The 23,005-nt window shown below is 44.4% G+C and overlaps 1 protein-coding gene and 1 long non-coding RNA gene across 2 annotated transcripts in view; one reads left to right on the top strand and one right to left on the bottom strand.

Moving 5' to 3' along the window:
• Positions 1-23,005, bottom strand: part of LOC111850464 (teneurin-2-like) — a 226,916-nt gene that overhangs the window by 165,008 nt on the left and 38,903 nt on the right. Inside the window, exon 2 of the mRNA XM_023824384.2 lies at positions 8,222-8,515. Coding sequence (XP_023680152.2) covers positions 8,222-8,444 — 223 coding nt within the window. The 5' untranslated portion in view covers positions 8,445-8,515. The remainder of the gene's footprint in view (positions 1-8,221; positions 8,516-23,005) is intronic.
• Positions 8,886-22,132, top strand: LOC140582196 (uncharacterized). The gene is made up of 2 exons (XR_011985133.1): positions 8,886-9,210; positions 21,681-22,132. It is a non-coding gene; the product is annotated as an uncharacterized lncRNA (long non-coding RNA).

Below are 23,005 nucleotides of genomic sequence, written 5' to 3'. Positions count from 1 at the left end.
GAAACAAGCATCTGTAGCCAAGAGAAAGAGCATCCATCCCCTACCTGTGGTACCTGCAGGACAGAGGGACTCTGAAATGCAGAGTATGCAATCCCATAAAGCCGCTCCCCCCCCCCCCCCATCATGAAAACGCAGAGCTAAAAAGCTGAAAGCGGCACGTGGGCACTTCCATAACCAGCAACGGCTTTAGCGACGTCCCGTAATGGTCGAAGCTGGGACTGCGTCACACACTGCCAGATGTTGCCAGGAGACAAACTGCTCTTAAGAGAGAGGCTGGTGGTCTTTAAGTGCCAGAAGATGTCATGCATTCTCATTACTACAAGGCCATTACGGGAACCCTAGCACTCGCCAGCTCCCTCCGCCATATGGCTTTGGTGGGGAGGGGGGACACACGAGTGGCTCAGAGTCAGAAACCCTGACGACACGCGCAGCGCGCCGGTAAGCGGGCGAAGTGCATGGAGAGTGCCTCTCATCTGTCACCTGTGCGCCGCCTGCCATTTTTACGACTCCGTGAGCAGCGTGCGGCTGCGGATGAGAGACAGCGACGAAGCATCAAGTGGAGACGCAAATAAAGAGCGTTAAAATGCGACGGGGGCTGACCGGAGGGTAGCTGCAGCACTTTTACGGGTAGTTTATAATTTTCTCCCCCACTGACACTCTTCTGCACCTCCGCACGTCCTGGAGAGAAATTCGCCAAGACACTCTAATACCCGGAGTGCTGCTACAGGACACTGGGCTTGCTGCCATCTCGGGGGTACAACTGAGGACGTCAGGGGCCGAGTTTGGAGGGGTTGTATATCATGGGGGCATCGATAAAGTGAGTTCTGTCCCAAACCCAGGAATTGTGCTTGGTGGGCCGGCATCGTTCAGCCCAGTATTAGGGCGTCCCAAGGTCGCCACAAGCCTCAGTCCACTGCTCACTCCAAGACGACAGAGAAGGTAAACAGGTTAAACACCACCATAAATGCAGGCACACCTGCTACACTGAGCTATCCTTTCCCATCCTATTTCTGCAGAAATAAAGTACATTAGGGTGAAGAGAAACCGCGAAAGTGCGCGTCCTCCGGGGGCAGCATGGAATACCTTGCTGCAGCTGGCAGGTTTCTGAAACCTGACATCGATTTTGTAGACATCACCATGGTGATCTGAAAGGAGCGCGTGGAGTCTGACAGGGAGAGGCACACGCAGAACGCTTATCCCGAAAGGCCGCCACCCCGGGGAATCTCATTGTCCCTCGGATTTCGGCTTGTACACACCTGACTGCCACAAACAACACGACGCGAGGCCTTAATGGTGTGGCCATTGAACCCAGTGGCAGATTCTGCCAGATCAGAATAAAGGAAGATGGCACACGGTGGACGAAAGGCACAGGGGGGTTTGCCTCCATAGCCAGAGACATCCGAGCCAGGGGAAAATAAGCTCAGGCCTTCCCCCGCCCCCTGAGGAAGCATTTGCCCAGGATGTGTGTTTGAAAGCCCAGCGTGGCCCCCACATCAGCTGGGTTCCTTTGAACTGGGATGGGAATGTGGTGGAAGGGTGCGGAGAGACACAGCTTGAGAGCGTTGATGGAGCAGGCAGCATCCGCGTGGGCCTCCTGCCCTTACTGCAAGGGACTCACGGAACAAATCCATGCAGGCCCCGGATCGAGGTGGGGGGGGGGGGGCGTTACTGCGGTGGCAGATCGATCCACTCCTGTCAGCCATCACACAATTATTTCTCTACAAAACGCAACCTGACGTGACTTACAGAGTAACCGAAAAACAACAAAAAATAAATAAAATAAAATACAAAACAAGAGCCTAAACAGTCATCGTGGCACGACAGCGTCGCGGGGAGGAGATTCATGGATTCAGAGCGACTGGTCAGAAACAGCGAAACAAAGCACAAATCGATATTTAGAGAGAGAGAAAAAAAAACACGAGGAGGAAGTCAGTTTCGCGTCTCCCTCCATCATTTCTGCCTGCTTTTTGGCAGCAGCCGCTGCATCCTGGGGGCAGGCGACGTGCGGGACATGATGAAACGCGACACTTCTGCTCTCGAACAGTCCTCCCGCGGCGGCCGCTGCCACCTCACCTCTGGGCTCCCGCCGTAGCCATGGTGATGAGGACCCAGTGCCGATCGTTAGCACACAGCCGCGGCCCGCTACTAAAACGATTCATCGGCTCATTTTCATTGCTAAGACAATGGCTCGATCAGACCACATTTTGCCCAACAAGGTGACCTCTCCCTGGTCCCGTTCCGTATACGGTCCAGATACCACAGAGATACCCAAAACTGTGTGAAACATTCAGTTTATTCATGATGCCCCTAACACTCACCCATAAATCCCACCATATCCCAGTTCAGTACAGCCACACCCAGGCAATAGGGCACAGTCAAAATGAACAGCCGCTAGCTCCACTTGGTCGAACTCAGGAAACACAGTTGTTTGGCTAGCCTAGTGTCCCACCTTCTTCTCATTCCAGGCAATTAACGAGGCTGTAATTACATTAATCAGGTAAGTGAATTTGACATTTTTTTTCTTCCCTTCCACATACAATTCCACACAGCTTCCACCGCACATGGATACAGCAGCAGCGGCATGAATCCACTTTGTTTCATGTCCACTATTGTTTTCGTCCTTTCGCTGCCGATGATGGCCGATTCCGAACGCCGGAATTGGCAACTTCCCCCAAGCAGCCTGATATAAAAACCCACAAATACGAAAAAATGAATCAAAACACAGGCCTACACCCCAATTCAATAACTGCAGTATTTGAAGCTTTTAATTAATATAATTTTTTTAAACATATTTTTCTGTGGACACCTAGCGTGTACCGTCCCTTTTGTTAAATGGCAGTGACAAGGAATGACTCAAGAATCTATTCACAGAATTATGAAAAGGCCGACGGAGGGAAAAGAAGAGCTGTTTAAATGGCCTGACCATTGTTTTCTTACACAGATGGTTAAGGAAAATTCAGCCTTTTCAGCTAATTCAAATTCAACATGTCAATGTCTGAAGTGTTATAACTCATATAATGGTGTCATCGAACATAATTACCAAGTCAAAAAAAATCTAAAAGGCATTCAAATTATCCACCAGCCTTTTTTTTTACGTTTTTTCAGTGGTAACCTTTTAGCAATTGGCCAACATATTAATGTTTGACTTTGAGTGTGAAAATATTTGTTCCAGGTTCAATATATGTTTTATATCAAAGTAAATCTGCAAGAAAAACCCAACTATAAATTAAATTCATTGGATAACTCAATACAAAAAGACAGAATACTTAAATTTTTTTTTTTAGAAATTTTACATAGAATGCAGTCACCCAGTTTTATTTAACTTTTTTGTCTTGACTGATAAAATGAAAAAACAAATGAAACTAATTTAGAACTATTATGGAACCCAACAAACAATGCTGTTTCGCAGCTAGGTTGGAAAGACTATACACTTACTAAACCATATGTGAATAATAAATGGCAAGATGCTGACTTAAATTATAAAGACTCCAAATATATGAATACAAATAATGCTGTGATGTATAAATATGTAATTTGTAAGTGATACATTGCATATTTCCTTTATAACACAATATACTCCAATTGTTACCCAATGAAAGGCCAGGCCTTGTGATCACTGACAGTAACTGCTATCGTTCACTAATATTGTCCTAAGTGGTCTAACAAAGGGACAACATAGTTTAAGCGTAGAACAAAAGCCAAAAGCAACATAATCAAATTCACTGTCACAATATCAGTGAGAAACACTGAGCAGTCATTTAAATGCATACATTGAATAAACAACACTTAAGCCTGTAAGGCAAGGCTGAAACTACAAATGTGTTTGAGTCAACATGTACACGGTGACTAACAGGCCATGCACACAGCATAGCACTTATTAACACCAAAATGGGTTTGTAACCGGTGATCGCAACCAACTTATGCCTTATATGCACTCTTGACATAAAGAGTGAAGGTTGTGATTCATATCACTGGCTAATTTATCGCATCCACATCTGTCTGTTTTATGACAGAGTAAAACAAGAGTAACACATGGCATTGTATCTAGATGGGCAATCGGGCGTCAGCGTGTGCTGGGGTTTCCAAGGTCCCCACAATGACTGTGCTCTGAAGTGCCCGCCCCAGTTTGGCCTGCGTCCCATGCAGACATCGATGGTCTGATGCTATAACACCTGTAATAGTCACACATGTTGCTAATGAACCAAGAAACCATCACAGATAAATGAAACAAGCTCCAGCCTATTATGCACAGGCAATCCCTTAGTGTGTCTCGGGGTGTGGTATCTTTGTGGCGCTGTGTTGCTAGAAGCACTACTCTCCCAGTCAAATTTGGATTTTCTGTCTCCCTGAGATAAACACTTTTTGGATGTCTGCTACTAATTTCTCGCATTATGTCTCTTAGCGGTCATAGCTGCAAATGTCTCCCAGACCCGGTAATGTCTTTATATTACACATATAAAAATATGCATATAATTTATACAGACAGACACACACATACACACACACAAATATATATATATAATTTAAATAAGACAAGATTAACAATTTCTTTCATTTTGCCATGTGAAATATCCTGCTAATAGAAGGTGGACAGTTATTAGGGTTTCTTGGCCCAAAGACAGACAGCCAGACAGACAGCCAGACAGCCAGACAGACAGCCAGACAGACAGACAGACAGCCAGACAGACAGCCAGACAGAAAGACAGACAGACAGACAGACAGACAGACAGAAAGACAGACAGACAGCCAGACAGACAGACAGACAGACAGACAGCCAGACAGACAGACAGACAGAAAGACAGACAGACAGCCAGACAGCCAGACAGACAGACAGACAGACAGACAGCCAGACAGATAGACAGCCAGACAGATAGACAGCCAGACAGACAGATAGACAGCCAGACAGACAGACAGACACACTCAAAATGAAATGGGCATCAAGTTTTAAAGGGCAACATATGAGTGCAAAGGATGGGCAACAGGGACCGGGTGTGTTCATTGGGGCTGAGAAAAGACAAAACAAAATCTTATATAACGATTAGGATTAAGAAACATGTCAAAATGATTGAATTTGCTTGTCAGTAGAATCCCCCCCAGATTAGGATGTAAGAACCAAAACATTCCACTATGCATTCAACATAATACCATATAAAGAAATGACATAAAAAAACACTTCAGATCATTGTGGTAGCTGTTCAATTTAATTCTACAGTTAAGAAGAAAACTGTCACAAAAAAAAACTGCAGGACATAAACAGAGCACAGACTCCCATGTTATTTTCAGACAAACCGCTTGCACCGATATTTTTATTCACAGCAAGGCCTGGTAGCTAATTCTGTTTGCTGTCGCAGGCAGTGCTTGTGTGCAGCCCTCTATAGAGCATCCCGTGCACAACGGCAGCAGGTGGTGATGCAGTTAAAGGACGGCACTTCTAACTGAAAGCTTGGAAGTTAAATCTTAGGAAGGCGACTGGTATAGAAGTAGTGTTAATATATTTCTAGCTGTCTACACAGGTGAAATCAAGTAAAGATAAATACCTCCCACACAAATAAATAATAATAACTGAATGTGTCAGGTGGCATGACAGCTTAGTGAGTGGCACTGCAGCATCACAACTTCAAGGTTAGGGGTCGAATACAGTTTGGTCAGGTGTTTACTCTAAATTGCCCATGGTATGTATGAGCAGGTGTCCTGTCATGAACGGCATCCAGTTCAGACTGCCCCCCCCCCCCCCCCATCTTGTACCCTATGCTTTCTGCAATAAGCTCCAGGTTCACTGGAACCTGGCACTGGATAAGCAGTTATGAAAGATGGATGGATGAGAGATTTCATGATAATATCATTGTACATTGTACTGGGGGCCTTAGCGACCTCAGAAGGAATTTTCCAGGATCACATACATTTGCTATAGGATTATAAGAGATGTCAGACTGCATCACCTGCAGAAACCGCTTGCACATTTTGAGCCAAATACATTTGGACGACACAAACATGACCAAGAGAGACGTAAAGCTTTCTTGAATAAACATTTCACAGTATGCTACAAACTCCCCCCGTCCATGACTAGTGCGTTGTGTTGCCAAATGTTTCTTGCTGTTTAATATCCAACATGACACTCATTTCGGATGTCAGCATCGCAACTCTTCGGCCCATATATAATCTTCAGCCATTTTTAACTTCTGATGGAAAATCTGGTGGGCTGTCTAATTCCAGATTATTATGTAGTCTCCCATCAGAAACAACAGATGCACGAACAATTGTCTGGTAATCCCACACAACCAAATGAAAAAACATTTCTGTTGCTATGTAGACCATCTTTCAAATAAGCCGTCAATATAGGCAGCAATAGCAGAGAAACATGAGCATGCACACCAATGTTGTGCACCTCCTGTTGTCGGTGTCGCAACTGGCATCGGCACGGTGCCAAAGAAATTAAGAAAGAAAAATATGAAATAATTTGCAAAACTGACACAATCAAATAGAAGAGAAGTGAAGTAAATGAACTGATCAGAGGCCAGTGAAAGCTCACTATGTATATTTGCAGTGACTTAATTGCTTACTTCAGGGCTAAGCAACATTTATTTACAGTACTACAGCTATCATCATATATAGTACCAGCCAAAAGTTTGGAGACACCTACCCATAGGTTCCATCCATCCATCCATTGCCCAACCCGCTTATCCTACTGGGTCGCGGGGGTCCGGAGCCTATCCCGGAATCAACGGGCACGAGGCAGGGAACAACCCTGGATGGGGGGCCAGCCCATCGCAGGGCACACTCGCACACCATACCCATAGGTTTATTTGTACTATTCGCTACAATTTAGAATAATTATAAAGACATTAAAAATGTAAAATGACATATGGATTATGTTACTGACCAAAAAAGTACTAAAAAATTTGTTGGGAGCGGCAGCTCTGTGGGTTGGGACTCAGAAGGTTGCTGGTTCAAATCCCATTATCAGCAGAGTGATCCCATCATTGAAACCTTGAGCGAGGCCCTTAACCCCAATTGCTCCAGGGACTGACTGACCCTACTGTCTCCTCTACGCCGTTTCATGTCCTGAAAGAGGTCCCACATATAAGCTGAGCTCTCATTGGCTGCTTTTCCATCACTCTCTGGTCAAACTCCTCCAAAACTATCTCTACTGTGTTTCGGTCAGGTGGCCAGGTCATGTGATGCGGCACTATCACCTTCCTTTGTAGGAGGCTTGGTGTGTCCAAACTTTTTACTGGTACTGTATGCCTGCATGTCTTTTGCATCTTAAACATGCATGTGTTAATTACAGAAATGTCAACTTCCACAGCTCACAAAGGAGCAGAAGTGAGGCTTGGAATCCTTGGTTACCTGATAGAGGCTCATACCGGGGCCCAACCCCTGAATTACAGACCTGTTCCAGGGCCCCATTCACCTCTGACCCCCTGAACTGTTCCACCCCATTTACAGTGCCCTGCACATGAGGTCGTATACCAAGGAAGTACTTAGCAGTTTTTAACTATAATCTACCTCAATTATCTGACTGAACTGCATTATCTGAAAAAATATACTAGGAAGTGTAACTTTTAAAAATATCTGCCCCGTGTTTACTACTCCGACTCTGAGTAAGAATGCATGTGCTCGCATGAAGATCTATCCATGCCACAGTCGTGCCCATGCCTTAGAAGCCTAATTAGTGTGAGTATTTAAAAGTGTAAATTATAATCGTGGCTCTCAAAAGCCCAGACATCTTTTTTAAATTTATAGTCCAGGGAATGCTAGTAGGTCACGGAATGGCTTTCTAAAGATTGTCTAGTGATTGATTACACAGATCACATATCAGGAATGCAATACTGGGGACTAACTGCCGATAACGTATACGGGGAATGAACGATCGCACCGTGCACTGAAGAAATTTAAGTGACCCCAACCTATATTGGCCTGATATGGTTTAGATTACATGTGTCAAAAGTTAAAGATTATGGAAAAAAAATAGACTGTGTATATATGAAACGTTCAACCACACTATTTGGGGATACAGCTCACATGTAACACCTGATATGGGTAATAGGTACATAGTTTCCTTTATGAGAAAGTCATGAAGATTTTTGATGTGAGGGAAGGTTTGGTAGGAAAAAGTGCAGAGTAAAACTACGTAGTACACAGTACAGAGGTGCTTGCAGAGTGATCACAGATCTCCTTGATGCGAGGGAGGGGCAAGGAGAACCTTAAAAGGGACACTTACTTTGCCTGGTGAATTCGTCGGCGTCGCAGTGCACCAGGTCAGCCACGCAGCCGGCGTAGTGCAGCCGCGAGTCATGGTCGTACGCCTTCAGGGTCTCGCTGGAGCTGTACGACTTCTGCGTGGGCACACAGCAGTCCTCAGCGTCCAGCGAGGAGTTGTAGTGGAAGTCTTTGCCGTGCCGGCTGCGGGTCAATGAGCGCTGGCGCTGGTCGCTGCTGTCCATTCTGGCAGTGCTGTACACTGAGCCAGCTCCAAAAAAAGACCCTCCTTGCTTGAAGCTGGCCGATTATTTACCTGAAGGGGTAGACAGAGGGAGGTCAGGGTGCAGGTTAGCAGGCCAAGCTTTGATCTGAACAAAGCTTGCTGGTTTTTACTAGAAAGCAAGACTGGCACGATAACTGGCTTTCAGGTAGTGTGATGTAGTTACAGTTTGTAACTACATCACATATTGCAAATATCATCTGCATTCAAAGTGAACGTTTCACTTAGCTATAGCATTGTCCCCCCCCTGCCAGTAAACCTCTGCCTTTAGAGATTAAAAGAGAGCCTGCCCCCTTTCCACCTCTATTGCAGTGGTTTGCAAGTCAGCACAAGCTAATTGGTATGCTAAAAGTCCCGCCTCGCCACTGACGTCACACAAAAGGGGAGGGGTGGGGGGCAGAAATGAAAGGTTTGTTGCCCATTACGCATGAGAAATGGAAAGCGAATGACAGAAAAGGCTGAATGGAAAATGACTCCAGAGCTTTGCTGCTCTCCTGTTCATTATCATTCGGAGAATGAGTTCGGCTCACACGCGAGATAATCACAGACACCCGAGCATGCTGCAGGCGACCAAACAGCCAGGCCCCACTTTCTGACTTTCTCTGTTTGTCTGCAAACTAAAATCGGCCCCGCCGCTGAGAGGGACCAAGGCCGGACCAAGGCTGAAGCAATACAGTAACACGCAGGCTGGCAGACTTTCATTTATGTGTTTGCAAAACACATAAACGGTAAGTGATGTGCCCGTAAAGCTAGCCAGGGCACTTTTTAATGGTCTCCGACACCATCGTTTTTTACACGAATGAAAGTACGTGACCCCTACACACGTCTACACCCAGGCCGCGAGTAATGTATACTAGCCGCCTCACAGAAACACAAAAACACCAATAACATTGGCTTTTACCGGCTCACGTACATGCCACAAAGCGTACGTGGTACGAGGCCGTTTTGTGAGGAATGACTCCGACTAATTAGTCATAATGTGGATTTATTTGTAAAGTGTATAAGGCCGTTCCTCGGCGCCGATTGACTGCTGAGCTGACATTCACCCTCGCGCAGGCTGCACCTCACGGTCACCAAGCACGCGCCGGCTCACGCGATTAGCCGCACGGCGGCAAATGAAGCGTTTGCTTGCATTTACGGCTGAGAAGGCGACGGGCAGGATGCGGTGAGCGCTGGGCTTCTGTTGTCTCGGCGTCACCTCACGGAAAAGACCGCTGTCATTTTGTCGAAGATCGCTTGTTGACTTTATGTTTAGGGCGAGAAACGCGGCACTCGGTCTCGTCGCGCGCCCGACGCGGCGTCGCATGCAGGGATGCTGGTGGTGGCTGGCGCTGCTCCGCCGGTGGCACCTTATCTCAGCTGCTCCATTTAAAACAAACAAACAATAAAACACACACAACTGTATGAATGTATTACACTGGGCGAGCTGCATCTCCTTCTCCAAGCATATAAATAATAACCTTCCAAAAAAAAAAAAAAAATCAAATTTCCCAGCCTGACCTGGGCCAGCTGAGTAACTGGGGCTGTCGGCGGGAGGGGGCTGCGGGGGATGTCGCTGGGTAGATGGCGCGTGAAGCGCACATGCAGGCTTGCAATTCAAGGTTAAAGATGCAATCTGCCGCTCTACCTAGGCGCCCCTTTGCGCCCCACACTTGCATATAAAAGTCTTGTTAATCAGTGAGCGTGAGTGGATTTTTTAAAGATATTTTTCTGGGTACATTTAATATCCAAGCCATTTGTTGTTTTTGGAAACCGCAAACGCTGTAAGAAATCCACAAAAAGAAATAAGAATTAGGACCGGCATATTTAATGTAGATAACTTTAAAAAGATACTCTAATTTCTGCTTTGGCAGGACCTCATTTTAACTGTTTTTGATTTTTTTTTTTAAAAATGCAGATCGCTCAGCTAAGGAAATCTACCTGAAAGTGAAAAGAAATAATATATTCATCCCCAAGACATTTTCCTGAGTCTCTGCCAGCTCTAATCCCACAATGAACAACTCATAAAAAATAAGAGACACACTAATTTATCTTTTTCTCGCTGTTCTTCACCTGCTCCATTACCGAGCCCGCTGCACTGTTTGCACATGACAAATCGGAGGAGGAAACCCTGGACGATGAAAACCATAATTCAAGTCTCCGCAGAAGGGGGTTCATTATCAGAGGCTTCTCATTATCTAATTCTGTCAATACACGGGGAGTATGAACGCACACGACTGCGAGAGTCACTCCGGGGAGGATGGTGAACTGAACCGTGTGACACAGCTAGGGATGGGAGTAAGCTTCTCCAGCCTGACATTGGGCTCTTCTCGCTGCTGCGGTCAGGGAGGCGTTACTGCAGCCTGAAGCCTAAAACGGAGACGCAGAGAGAAAGCTTCTACGGCCATATCCTGAATGAGGACTCTCCATAGTTAACAAGTCACGTTGCGCAAGTATACCATACCATATGGTACTTGGAACTGTCGCTGATATTTTCTCATCTATTGTGCAGTCTTTTTCTTATTTCTGATATTTCATTCGTGTTTTGTTTTTATTCATTATCTCTCGTACTATTGTTTTCCTTTGTATTGCATTCTTCTTTCAATCACAGTCCAGAAAGCAGGTGGAAAAGCATTTCACTGCACAGTGGTACAGTGTGTGATTGTGTATGTGACAAAACTTGGAACTTGAAGCCATAAGGACAGGCCAGAAGATGGTCTAAGAAGGACAGAAAAGATCCCTCATGTTGGGGCCAAAACATACACACAAGACATTAAGCTGCAGAATGACTGCAGCAAAGTGGGTTCCAGGAGTCGGGGGGGTGGGGGGACATTTACTGGGTGAAAGGGGAAAAAAAGACTATCTTACAGTTATTGGGGGGGGAAAGAACAGGTGAACTGAATGATTGCGGTCAACACCTGATGTTTCCCAGGATATTACATACTAAGTCAGTCCACATTTTTGCTCCCTCCCTGCTCCTGACACCTGTACCAGGTGTTCAGTGTCTTTGTGTGCTGGGAGCTGGGAGGAAGCAAACACGTGGACTGTCTGGGGGCACCCCGAGGACTGGATTGAGAAACACTCTACTAAGTGATTCAGTATAGGAATTTGATTGGCTCCCTTTGATGTTTATTGATTAACACTCTTAATGAGGAAGGACGGCTGAGCTGCCAGCATTGTTACCTCACACCTCCAGAGGGGTGGGTTTGAATCTTGCCTCTGGGGGTGTGTGTGTGTGTCTGTGTGTGTGTGTGTGTCTCCTTCATGTGCCCTGGCTTCTCCCATAGTCCAAAGACAAGCAGTTACATAATTCAGCATATCGGCATCTCAAAATTGACCCAGTACATAATTGTGTATGTATGAGGTCCACCCCTACCTGGTACCCTGTACTTCCAAGGATAATCTCCAGGATTCCTCCCCCCTAGGGGTAGGAAGTTGGAATGTAGTACCCACAATGCTTTCTGCTGGCTTGGTAACTATATTCAGACATGCTGAGTCATGGTGACGGCTGTCAGTCTCGCCTAAATTCTTTGAGTAAAGCACGCTTAGAATTTTTGCATTCTTCGTAGGTCTCTCAGGCTGCGTTGCTCTGAAAGGTTAAAAGGAGTGATTATCCACCACTTGTTCTCCATCACGCGGCCAATATGGAGGTTGTCAGCGAGCTGCGGGACGGATGGCTTCATCTACGGAACATGAGACAGGACAGCAGCCTTCTGGTGCTCTACTCTCAGAGCCACGTCCTAGAACATTCCATATGTCTACATCTCACCGGCACATTTACTTACAGAAGAGAGAAGGATTAGGGTGTTATTTTTATGAGCGATGGACAGGACTCGAAGACCTCTACGTTTTATTAACCAGCTTTGTGTTCCTTTATTAACTTGACTTTATCTTCTAATGTCATCACAGGAACAAAATAGGATGTGTTTAAAGAACCAGTGGGGGAACCTTCTCTACGTTTGCAATCTCTGTGGTGCGATTTTCAATTACTGCAACACACTGTCCCCTGACAACCAATCGGGGATATTTAATACACACACGAATCACCACATCTAGCAGTTCAATTTGTGTGATAAACAGGAAAATGAAAAATATATATGAAAAAATCACTATACACCATGCAAAATCCCAAACTACTACATACATCTTTCTCTTTTGGGTATCTTACATATTCTTACAACACTCAAGGTTTTTATCGTTCTTTTTTGAAATCTAGCTCGCAGGAAAAGATTGTGGATACGGTTCTGCCATTTATGTCTATGCATTCAAGACATTTCACGTCGGCTCAAATTGGAAAGTTTATGCCTGCCATCAAGGAAATATTAGGTGTGACTTCTCTTTTTTTTGTAATGTGAATGTACTTGGTTTGAGACCAGCCAAACTGAATCGAAAGCCATCCCAAGGCTAAGCTGTATTACTAGGCAGGGAACTGTGTCATCCGCCTTATCTCTTTTCCCCTTCATTTGCTGCTAGGATATGTACCGTGGAAAAAATATATATATATTTGAAGAAAAATGCTTTTCCGTTCCTTGTTGTTGACCATTTTGTGGAACACAAGACAACAAACGTGCTGTGATTTATGATATTAAAACAATTTCTGTACTGCCTCAGGTAAAGAAAAATCAAATTGAAGCTATATACTGATCAAGAGAGGGAAAGAAACTATAATTCATTTGTTGTTTTATTTAGGTTTTATTATGTCATTCAATGCAGCAAGCGGTACATTGCCGCCTCTCTGGTGTACTGTGAATACATGTGTAATGTTCTCATTCAGAGCTATGTTTCTTGCACAAAACAGTTGGAGGAAACTTGGCCTGCACAGAAACAAAGGCGTCCCTCCTTCTCCAGAGTGGAAATTTCAGTCACACGGGCGAGAGATGATTCGCACTCCAGAAGGTGAGTAGGAGTGAAGGATTTCTATCCCATGTCAGAAGAGGCCAAGGACGAGTCAAGGGGTCTACTTGAGGGCCGGGAGGAGCGAGGAGCAGCAGCTTCATCAGGAGGAGTGTGAGACTAGGACAAGGTTGGAGTGCAGGAGGCTTCTCACCGCCTCCCGTTCTGGGCTTTCCACATGGAACTGGGGGAGGACCCATCTGCCGAACGCGGGATCACGGCAAACTGCGACGGGTGGCGCTGTTTATCAAGATCGCCCGGCAATCCGCACGTGCCAGATCTCCGAGCTCCTAAATCTGCCTCGCGACGGACGGGTCCAAAATGGTCCGGACGCGCCAACGGCTTGCAAACATGGAGGACGCTCCTACGTAACCACGGTAACCGGGAGGCTGGGGGAAAAAAGCACTGAGGAGGGAGGGGAGCCAACAATCTAAACAAGACAAGGATGTGGTTTGTGCAGACTCAGCTGTATGGGGTAAAATTCATCCCACAGTACCACAGGAGAAGGTTAAAGACACCTAATGAGACTACAGTAAGGGTGTCGGCAGAGATTCCCGAGAGCCACGTTCCTGCTGATTTCGGAAGACGTCAGAAAAAAAAACATCCCAGCACATTATTATTAGTGTCTGATTTGCAGCTGAAACAGCAGGTGCGGTGATTTGCTCTCCAAATAATTACTTCGATAAAGCAAGTGGGAGCTGAGGCTTGGCGAGAATACGGGGGGAGCCTGCAGTCCGAAGGACAGGTGGGCCAGAGCGAGCAGACAAAGTCTGAGGACGTCCACTCCGAGGAGGTTAGAAAAGCAGGCATGGGAGGCTGACTCGTTTCTGAGAGAAGACGCCAGAGACCGGAGTCGTCGTAGAGACGACGGAAAGCGGGCAGCCAGCCGGCGAGTGATTGATGACTCACGAGAATGGAAAAGGAGCGACATGGGAAAGTCCACTTCTGAGCACTTGGGGGGGGGGGGATGGGATGAGTGGGCGTTAACGCAGGTTTACGAAGTGGCGCGTCAAGATGACCCCTCTACAGCGCCGACGTGGGTCGGGAAAAAGCGAGCCATGCAGAGTAACGGGAAAACTCGGCCAAAACAATGTACCAGTGACAACCTCACGCCTCCCATCGGGGGGAAAGAGTTATAGATTAATAAACCAGTGTCATGGCTTGACATTCTCACCATCTGCTGGATGAAATATTCATATCAGCATAACAAAAAAAAAAACAAGCAGACTGCAACCCACACTGTAATGCTGCTAAACACTGTCCAAAGACCATGAGAAATTAGCACCCTCGCAAAGGTAATTCGGGTAATGAGGTACGATTAAAAAAACAACACAGATGACCACATTGCTGGCACGGCCGATGATGTCACCGAATATCTCGAGTAAATCGTAAACAATGATTGAGATCCTTGACCCAGGAATGGCAGAGAAATGCCAGCGTTTGCCAATTTGCGCCACTGAAATGTCAGCGCGGCAAAGCCGGGTGAAACGGCTCAGTGATCCACTGGGACCGTTTTGCTTCTCCTTTTCTCATTTTCAATCGGTACCAGTAACATTCGATCAAGGCCCATCCTGAGTGTCCCTCATTTATTAACAAGCTTCCCCACACTGGCTTGCTCGATACCAGTAGTTTTCCAGGGAAATAATCACTGGGTATAATGGAAATTCAAAACAAAACACATGTACTCCTTATGCCGGTTTCATAAGAGGTTATGGTTAGAACTGAGGGCTCATGGAAGATGGAGTTTCGGGGAGGCACAGTGTTACATAATGTGAATGAAAGCCATTGACAGCAGGAGGCTTGGGTTTGTCAGCGAGATCACGAAACAACGATGATTCACAGAGCATAAATTTTTACTCTTAATAAACCACTGTGGCGACATGAGGAGTGTAGGAAAGGAAGAGGAGGGAAGCCTTTGGAGAATTCAACTGAGGTACCCTGGGAACCTTATTCCCTCCCCAGCTGAACGGTAATGAGCAGCACTGGATACACGTGATTAATTAATTCGCATTACTCCCAAACCTGACTACCTACGAACGAATCAACAGGGCCGGAAATTTCTAGAAGTGCAGCCTGACTGCACGGGAGGAGGCTCTGTGTGATCACGCGCATCTAGGCAGGTAGGGGAAACAATAGCTGGCGGATGGAGTGCACACGCGGGCTTTTTACGGCTAAGCGGAGGCGCCAGCTTAGCGGCGCTTCGCCCCTCTTGATTCTGCAATTTATGGGTCGTTACCGAGCGGCTCGGTCTCAGCGGTGCACGTCTGAAGAGCAGAAACGCAGCGGGGAGTTTAGTGGCAGGCTAGTGGAGCAGGGAGGGCGGGGGGCCCTGACTCCCACTCCGGGCTCCAGATGTGCTCATCAAACACATTATATTCCATATAAAAGTAATACAGAGTCCCCTCTGTGGAGCAGGAAGGCCACAACTATCATTTACGCTATAGCTACCAGGCAAACGGCGAGGGCGGCCATTTTGTTTTTCCGTGCGAGTCTCTGCCATTACACAGCCGGCACTTAAGGCCTCTTTTTATGTTTTCGTCAAAGGTTTTATTATGTTTTTTTTTTTTTTACACTTGGTGGTAAACTCGCATTTTCCACTGTTCTGATTCAAATCCCAATGAGTTATGTTACAGTCAGTAAGCGAGAGAAGTTCATAAAAGAAAATCATTGGAAATGACCCAGCATTTGGAAATGGATGATGTGGGGGCTGTCCTGGGGTTAATAGAAGATTTCTGACATAATGGAGATGCCTCAGTCATCCCTGCTGATTGGGGGCGGGGGTCAATAAGTGGATACTCTAGGTCAAACTAATGACTCCAGTGTAGAATTTCAGCTATCAGGCCTCTTATCAGTCTATCGTATGGCTAATCCCACTGCATCATTTTCCCCATCTCCTTCAACTTAAAAGATCTGCTCACCCCGTCTGCCCAGCACATACTCATTCTTCTATTGCCCTAATCACACACAATCCGATGCTACACACAGGCTCTTACGGTAAATTGATCTGTCATTTGTTACAACGACGGCTAAACTACCCGTCACTGTTGCCCCCCCCATGTATTTTGACGGTGTACCAAATTAATAACGTGTCGTGACTTCAGTGATGCATTTCGATTTTAGGGGAAATGGAAATTAAATTTAAGCATCGGTGTCTGTAAAGTCCAAGTATACTAGCATACAGTTAAGGATAAGCAGATCTTTTTTGAATGAACTTCTCCATTAAAAGATGAACATGAGCTGTACGCGCAGTGTTAAAGTTGTGCTTAATTACTTGACTGTAGCAGGAATAGATGCATAGGAACTTCTCCACAGTTATCTAGTAGAGCTTAAGATCCATCTTTTGGTACATTATGAGACTGAACGGGGGTGTGACCCATGGACAGACCAAACAGATTACGCAACAAAGCTTTTAGATTCAAGATTATTTTTCATTTTACGCCAAGAAAGTACTTATCTTGGCGGATTAGGGAAGAGCTCATACTGGGGGGAATTTTCATTCATATTCAGATTAATATTTCATTTGATTCTATTTTCCACTTTTTTTTAAGAATTCTTCACAGTTAAAAATTCAGTGTTTCTGATATAAGCAGACTTATTGTCCTTTTCTACTGGCATTCAAGACTCCTGTCCTGAGGGCAGACTTAAATACACTGAGGGCGGAAGGTTGACTCGGTCACTGTACAGGTTATATTTAGACCTGGCTGTTTTTATGAAGCAGTGACATCTCGACGATGGAGTCCCATTTCCGCCGCCCAGTGACCGCCGCGCCACACCGTATTTACCGAAAGAGTCCGGAGTGCACTCAGCTGAGACGATAGTAAACAATGGAGAAGGCAGGATATCTCCGGCAGATGAAAACATCCGATCTGAAACCAGAGTCACAATTTCAGATCAGCCCAGGCAGCGCAAAGCGTGTCGCATCAAAGGGAATATCACAACAGAGTTTCACCCCTAAATATATATTTCAAACTCAAAATCATTAAAAAAATAACCTTGATATTTCATACACGACCAGTCAAACAGTTTTGCCCACAATGGGTTTTTACCACTTTTCCATTTATTTCATAAACTGCAGATTTTTTTATTCTTGTTAGGCACTGGACAACTGAGTCAACAAGTATAGATATAAATATGTTAAAAAAAGTTTCCTTTATAACATGGAATGAGTATGTAACAGTGCAGGTCTGACGTCCTGTTAACTGGTTGTGTGGTGATGGCAGAGTCAGATTCTAGGCCGTCCTTTAACTTTAAACGCACTAGTTACCTGTTTTGTCCCTTGAAACATCAGTATTTAATGTCCCTTGTAGAAAGGATGCCTTGAATTTGCTCTGCTGTTATAACTGCTGGAGGAGGTTACTTTCTGGAATGAAAGATATGACATTGCCTTCCTAATAAAGTTACTCAAATGGCGAACATACTGTAAATTTGTCAGCAAAGAATATGTAGTAAATGTTAGGTGAGTAACATGCAAATGTAGAAATTCTCAGTGTGTGCAAAAACTTTTGACTGGCAGTGTGTGTGTATATATATATATAAAATGTGTTTGTGTGTGTGTGTGTGCATTTACGCCATCTTGTTCCGCTAGGTAACTCTCAATATCATGCCTGCAAAGAACGTATTTTTGTGTATGTTCATGCACCGGATAATATAACAGCAATATATATTTTTTGAGACTAGCCAGTCCCTGGAGCAAATGAGGGTTAGGGGCCTCGCTTAAGGGCCCGATGGTGAAATCCCTCAGCCAACCCTGGGATTTGAACCAGTAACCTTCTACTCACAGGGACTTTATCCTAACTGTTTGAGCAACAAACCACCCCCAGCCCGCTTTAGTTTATAGCTATGGCTCTAAGGAAGATGCACCATAAAGGAGGGAAACGTTCGGAGGATTTAAAGAAAATAAATTGGAACGTAAATGGATTGGTTTGGATTCAGGGCCTAAAATCTCTAGTTCTGTTCCTGGGTAAATCGTCCTACTGTTGCTTGAGCATCTAGATCACATGATGGAAATGCAGGCAGGGGGGTGAGAAACTGCATGAACACTCAGCTCCACCCTTCCAGATGTTTTCTTTTAATCCACATGTTCACATGCATCTGCTGCCGTTTCTCACCTACACACGCCGAAAGCAGTGAAATTAATATTAAAGACATTTAACATCCGACGATTTTAAAATTCAAAGCAGACTGTAAATGCTTCCACATAGATGTCACCTAACTGAGTGTCATAAAAGCCAAACCCCCACCCACCCCCAAAGGAAAATCAACAAAATATTTTAAGAGACAAGGGTGAGTCATCCACAACCACGTCCTGATGAAGAGGCTGGAGGAGAGAGACAAATGGAAGGACAAACCGAACAACATCCTCATTTCGGAATTAAAATAGGATATTTACATTTTCCTGCCCTTAAGCTACAAGAATGAATGTTTGTAAGGTCTTTAGTTAATTAATTCCCACTACAAGGAGGACAATTGTAAACCATAAAACCACAAAGCAGAAAAAACTCAACCCTGCCCCATCTAATTTAGCTGTTATTCCAGCTTTCTTCTGAGATTCACCCTGTTCTGTCTGTCTTCCCATATCTCACGTCTCTTCACTCTATTCTAGGCCTGTTTGCTTTAACCTCGGCCTCCACACAGGTCTCTGTTCCACCAGAGCCCACATGTGCTCTTTCATCTTCCTCCCGGGACCTCTCCCCTCCCCTGCTTTATCACCTCCTGACCTCTGACCCTTCCCTCATCCAATCAGCAACGCTCACATTCTCCGCCACTCTCTGTCATTGACTCAATCTTTTTTTTATTGCTTTGATATTTTTCTTCCCGAAATCACAAAACTGATAAAAAATGATGTAGAAGGACAAAGGAAGAAAAAAAGAAAAATGCCAGGCCCATTACCGTTTTAATTGATTAACTACTGTCAAAGTAGCAATTTAGCGCGCAGTGAAAGTAACAAAAGCCTTTACGAGATTGCCTAGCTACTAGCATTTTGTCCGGTTCCAAAGGGCCATGGCTACGACAGGTTTCCGTTTACAAATAATTACCTGTCATTTACTCATTTCTTTGGTAGCTTTGTCTCGCTAAGAATACAAAGGTCATCTGTCACTTTGATGCAGAAAAACAGAGAGTGATAAGAGTGCGTATTTTAATGGAATGTGAACCTTCTAGAACAGATTTCCAACACTTTCCAAACAGATTTCACTCCCAGTCCAGGGCCAGGCTTTGACGTTAAACTGTAATCTGAGGTCATTAGCGCAGGAAGAATTTCAGAATGTCAAGTTAAACAAAGATGATACAATTTATCTTGTCAGATAGGCGTATGACAAAAACGAATGCCCGGAATGGGCAAATGTTACATTTTTACTACTTATTATTTGTATATACTTTTAGCCTTATCTGAAAGGAAGAAATTACTTTATCGTTCTTTCATTAGTTTGGATTTGAAAATAGGGTGACTAACTTTTCCGTCTATGGCTGTCAGAATTATTAGCAATATATCAAGTTTTATAAGGCACACATGAGAAAGACAACGCAGTGGAGCGCCAATAAAATAGGCTCTTAGAAGCCTTTTTGAAAAATGATATAAATTTTGTAGATACATAAAAACGTAAAACCTCGCCCATCATTTTGACAGGTATAAATGATCGGCAGTATGAATACAGCGCTGAACACTCAGGGCTTGGAATAAGGTACTTAAACCCATCTGAGCTCAAGGAAACAAAATCTTATTTTCATTTATATAATGAATACGTACACACTTTATATACACACGCTTAAATATAATTTAACAATTTGACGTACCTAAACAGAAATTTGGACCTCAGTTGGCTTGGGGGCCCAGAAATCCCTGGTAGGGTCCCCGGTCATAGAATTCCTTGACCCGAAACAGACTCCAGTTTGACTGTCCGCAGTTACTCGGCCGTGCGAGCGAGAAGGACGACCCCTTGTTACCAGCCTAAATTTGCATCGCTGACATTCATTAATACTCTCATTTAGCAGATACTGCTTAATCTTACTCAGTATAGATCAGTATAGACTCAGTATAGTTACTCAACACATCCAATACTGAATTATTCAATACCGTCTAATTGCCCGATCATCAGTTTTGCCCTCTGCTATAGATTTTATGAAACAACGGTTAGAGTTTTAAAAAAGTAAACCGTTTGTATGGAATGCGTACAGCTCGATAATAGATTCAATTAAGCTTGATATAATTCTGAGACTAAAGCAAACCACCACCTGAAATAATCCACCTTCTCACCTGGCATTATCTAGGATTAATTACCACTTTCCAGCAGCTAAAAGCTACATAAATAATTATTAACACATGTGCAGATGTAGCTTGTGCTGCTTTACTGTTTTCTTTGCCCTGTGGCAGACACCTGCGTAATGCAGAAACTCAAAATATACACCCAAGCAACCATTTATATTTGAATAGTCTCTTATTTAGAGGTTGAAAAAAGGCCTTTTTATTCATTGTATGTTTTAAGATCAAGTCTGAAAGTTGCAAAAAATAAGGCTGGATTTTAAAATGGCTTTTTGAAAATAGAGTTGCCGCACATCTGATCATAGTCATATGGCCGACCAGATGTGTTGTCATAAATTCTATCTGCTTGCCAAATTCTATGCATAGTATTGAATCCACTATTAAGGTCTTATATTTGAATTTGTCATAGTAAGATGTCTTTGGCTGGTGGCGGGCGTATTGTTTTATATAGTGAGGGCTTTTTATATGCATGTCCTTGAAGACGGCCTTTTGGTAAACGGTGAGATGAATTCAGATGCACCCATTTTTTTGCGGCAGGCCCTGTTTGAAATTCAAGAATGCTATTCGTCCAAACCTGTCATTTTTAATTTGTTCATATTAAATGCATTTTTAAGCCACGTTGCCAGAACTTCAGCAGTCAAATGCAGTTAAGTATTTTTTACGAGGAGCGGAACTGTCAAGCTTGCTCTGTGGAGGGCTTTAGTCCCGCATCCGTCGGCCATAGGGCCCAGGAGGACAGTCGATTTTAAAGGCTTTGCAAACAAGTCAAAAACAACGGGAAATCCAATAAAGCGGAAGCCAAATGTTTACATTAGGAAATGTTACTGTGGGCATTCAACGACCGGCATATAGACGTTCATGCATGAGCAAGGTTAGTCATGATTGAGCCATTTTCTGAGTTCCGGAATTCAATAGTCTGGTAGAGCATCATCACGGGGGTCATCTTTTGGGGAACCCCCTACTGGTACACTACAGTTCCTGCAGCTTCAGTCATGCCTCCCCAGTTATATGCAGTTACGAATTCTGCCTGTCAACATCTAACACCTCTCTTCCTCCGTTGCCTTTAAGTGACTGCCGCAAGACCACGTTCAGCGGTACCATGCTGGTGGGCTGCTCTGAGTCGGCCATGAATACCCAAGAAGCCCTAATGCAGATAAATCACCACGGCAACACAGGGAGGATGGGAAGACAGGAGAATATGACCACATGTGAGGAGGAGTAATTACTTCATCTTAAGGCTATCACTGACTAATGACATGTAATATGGGTGTCAGAAATGAAATATTCTGTTTAGCTAACCTGGATGCAGAACGGGCCCAGCTCCTACTGCAAGACTCAAAACTTTAAACTCATTCTCCGGAATGAAACAAAAAGAATCATCTGTGCATTTGACTGAAAGAGCCATGCTGTTTAACAAACTAATTTTTATATTTACTAAAGCACTCCAACAACAATTTCACTGATTTACTCTGCTCCTAATAGACAATTTGATAAATAAAAAAAAAAAATCCTGTTTGTAATTATTGCTTTTCTGTTTGAATTAACTCTGCTCTACTAATTGAGGGCTGCCATTTTCTCAATACTCAAGAAAGGCAGTCAGTCAAGCACAGTTAAAAACAGCTACTGAATTATTTCAAGACGGTAATTTGCACACATGCATGGTTTGTGTGAATATTTACTGCACAGATCATTTTGTGTCTCTCATATTAAAATCCTCCACTCCAGCTAAAGCCAAAACAAAATAATTTTTCTCCAGTTTTCCAAGTTTTCCAGACTCTTATCAGCCCTAATTATTTCTCATAATGCAAGAACAAAAACTCAGGCTGTCAGAAGGCTGTCTGTTATAAACATTTATCTATTCGCACATTTCACCATCTGGTTAGCAATTCAGGTTTAACTCCAGCACGTCCCATAAAGGAATTTGGACCTATAACATCTCACACAGGATTCTGGGCCCAAACCGTGGCTTGAATCTAACATTTCATGAACAATATGCAGTATATGATCGTTATGTGAGTCCGCAATTTTATCGTCACAGTTCTACCCATTAATACTCACAGGTATTTTACTTGAGTTATTTGGGGTAACAAAACAATGAGCCTAAACCCTCTGGGACGATGCTGAATTTAAACACGCTGCCTTATACTCCCGACATGCTGAGCACAGTCCTTCATATAAGGTTAAGCTGTAGGTGCAGCCCTGGACAGACCACAGAAAACTAACACATTAGGGGATACACTGAACATATTTGGGTTCAGCACGTGCAAATATAATGGGGCCATAGGGGGGCTCGGGGGGTCAGAGAGAACGGGCACCTGCTTCCAAACGGACCAATGAAAATCCACCAGCTATACAGGGGGTAGGAGCACTAAACCCGGAAGGCGCAAGAACAG

The sequence above is a fragment of the Paramormyrops kingsleyae genome, chromosome 24, assembly GCF_048594095.1.
Source record: "Paramormyrops kingsleyae isolate MSU_618 chromosome 24, PKINGS_0.4, whole genome shotgun sequence".
Taxonomy (NCBI): domain Eukaryota; kingdom Metazoa; phylum Chordata; class Actinopteri; order Osteoglossiformes; family Mormyridae; genus Paramormyrops; species Paramormyrops kingsleyae.
Note: the sequence above shows the minus strand (reverse complement) of the source record. Positions and strands in the feature narration are given on the sequence as shown.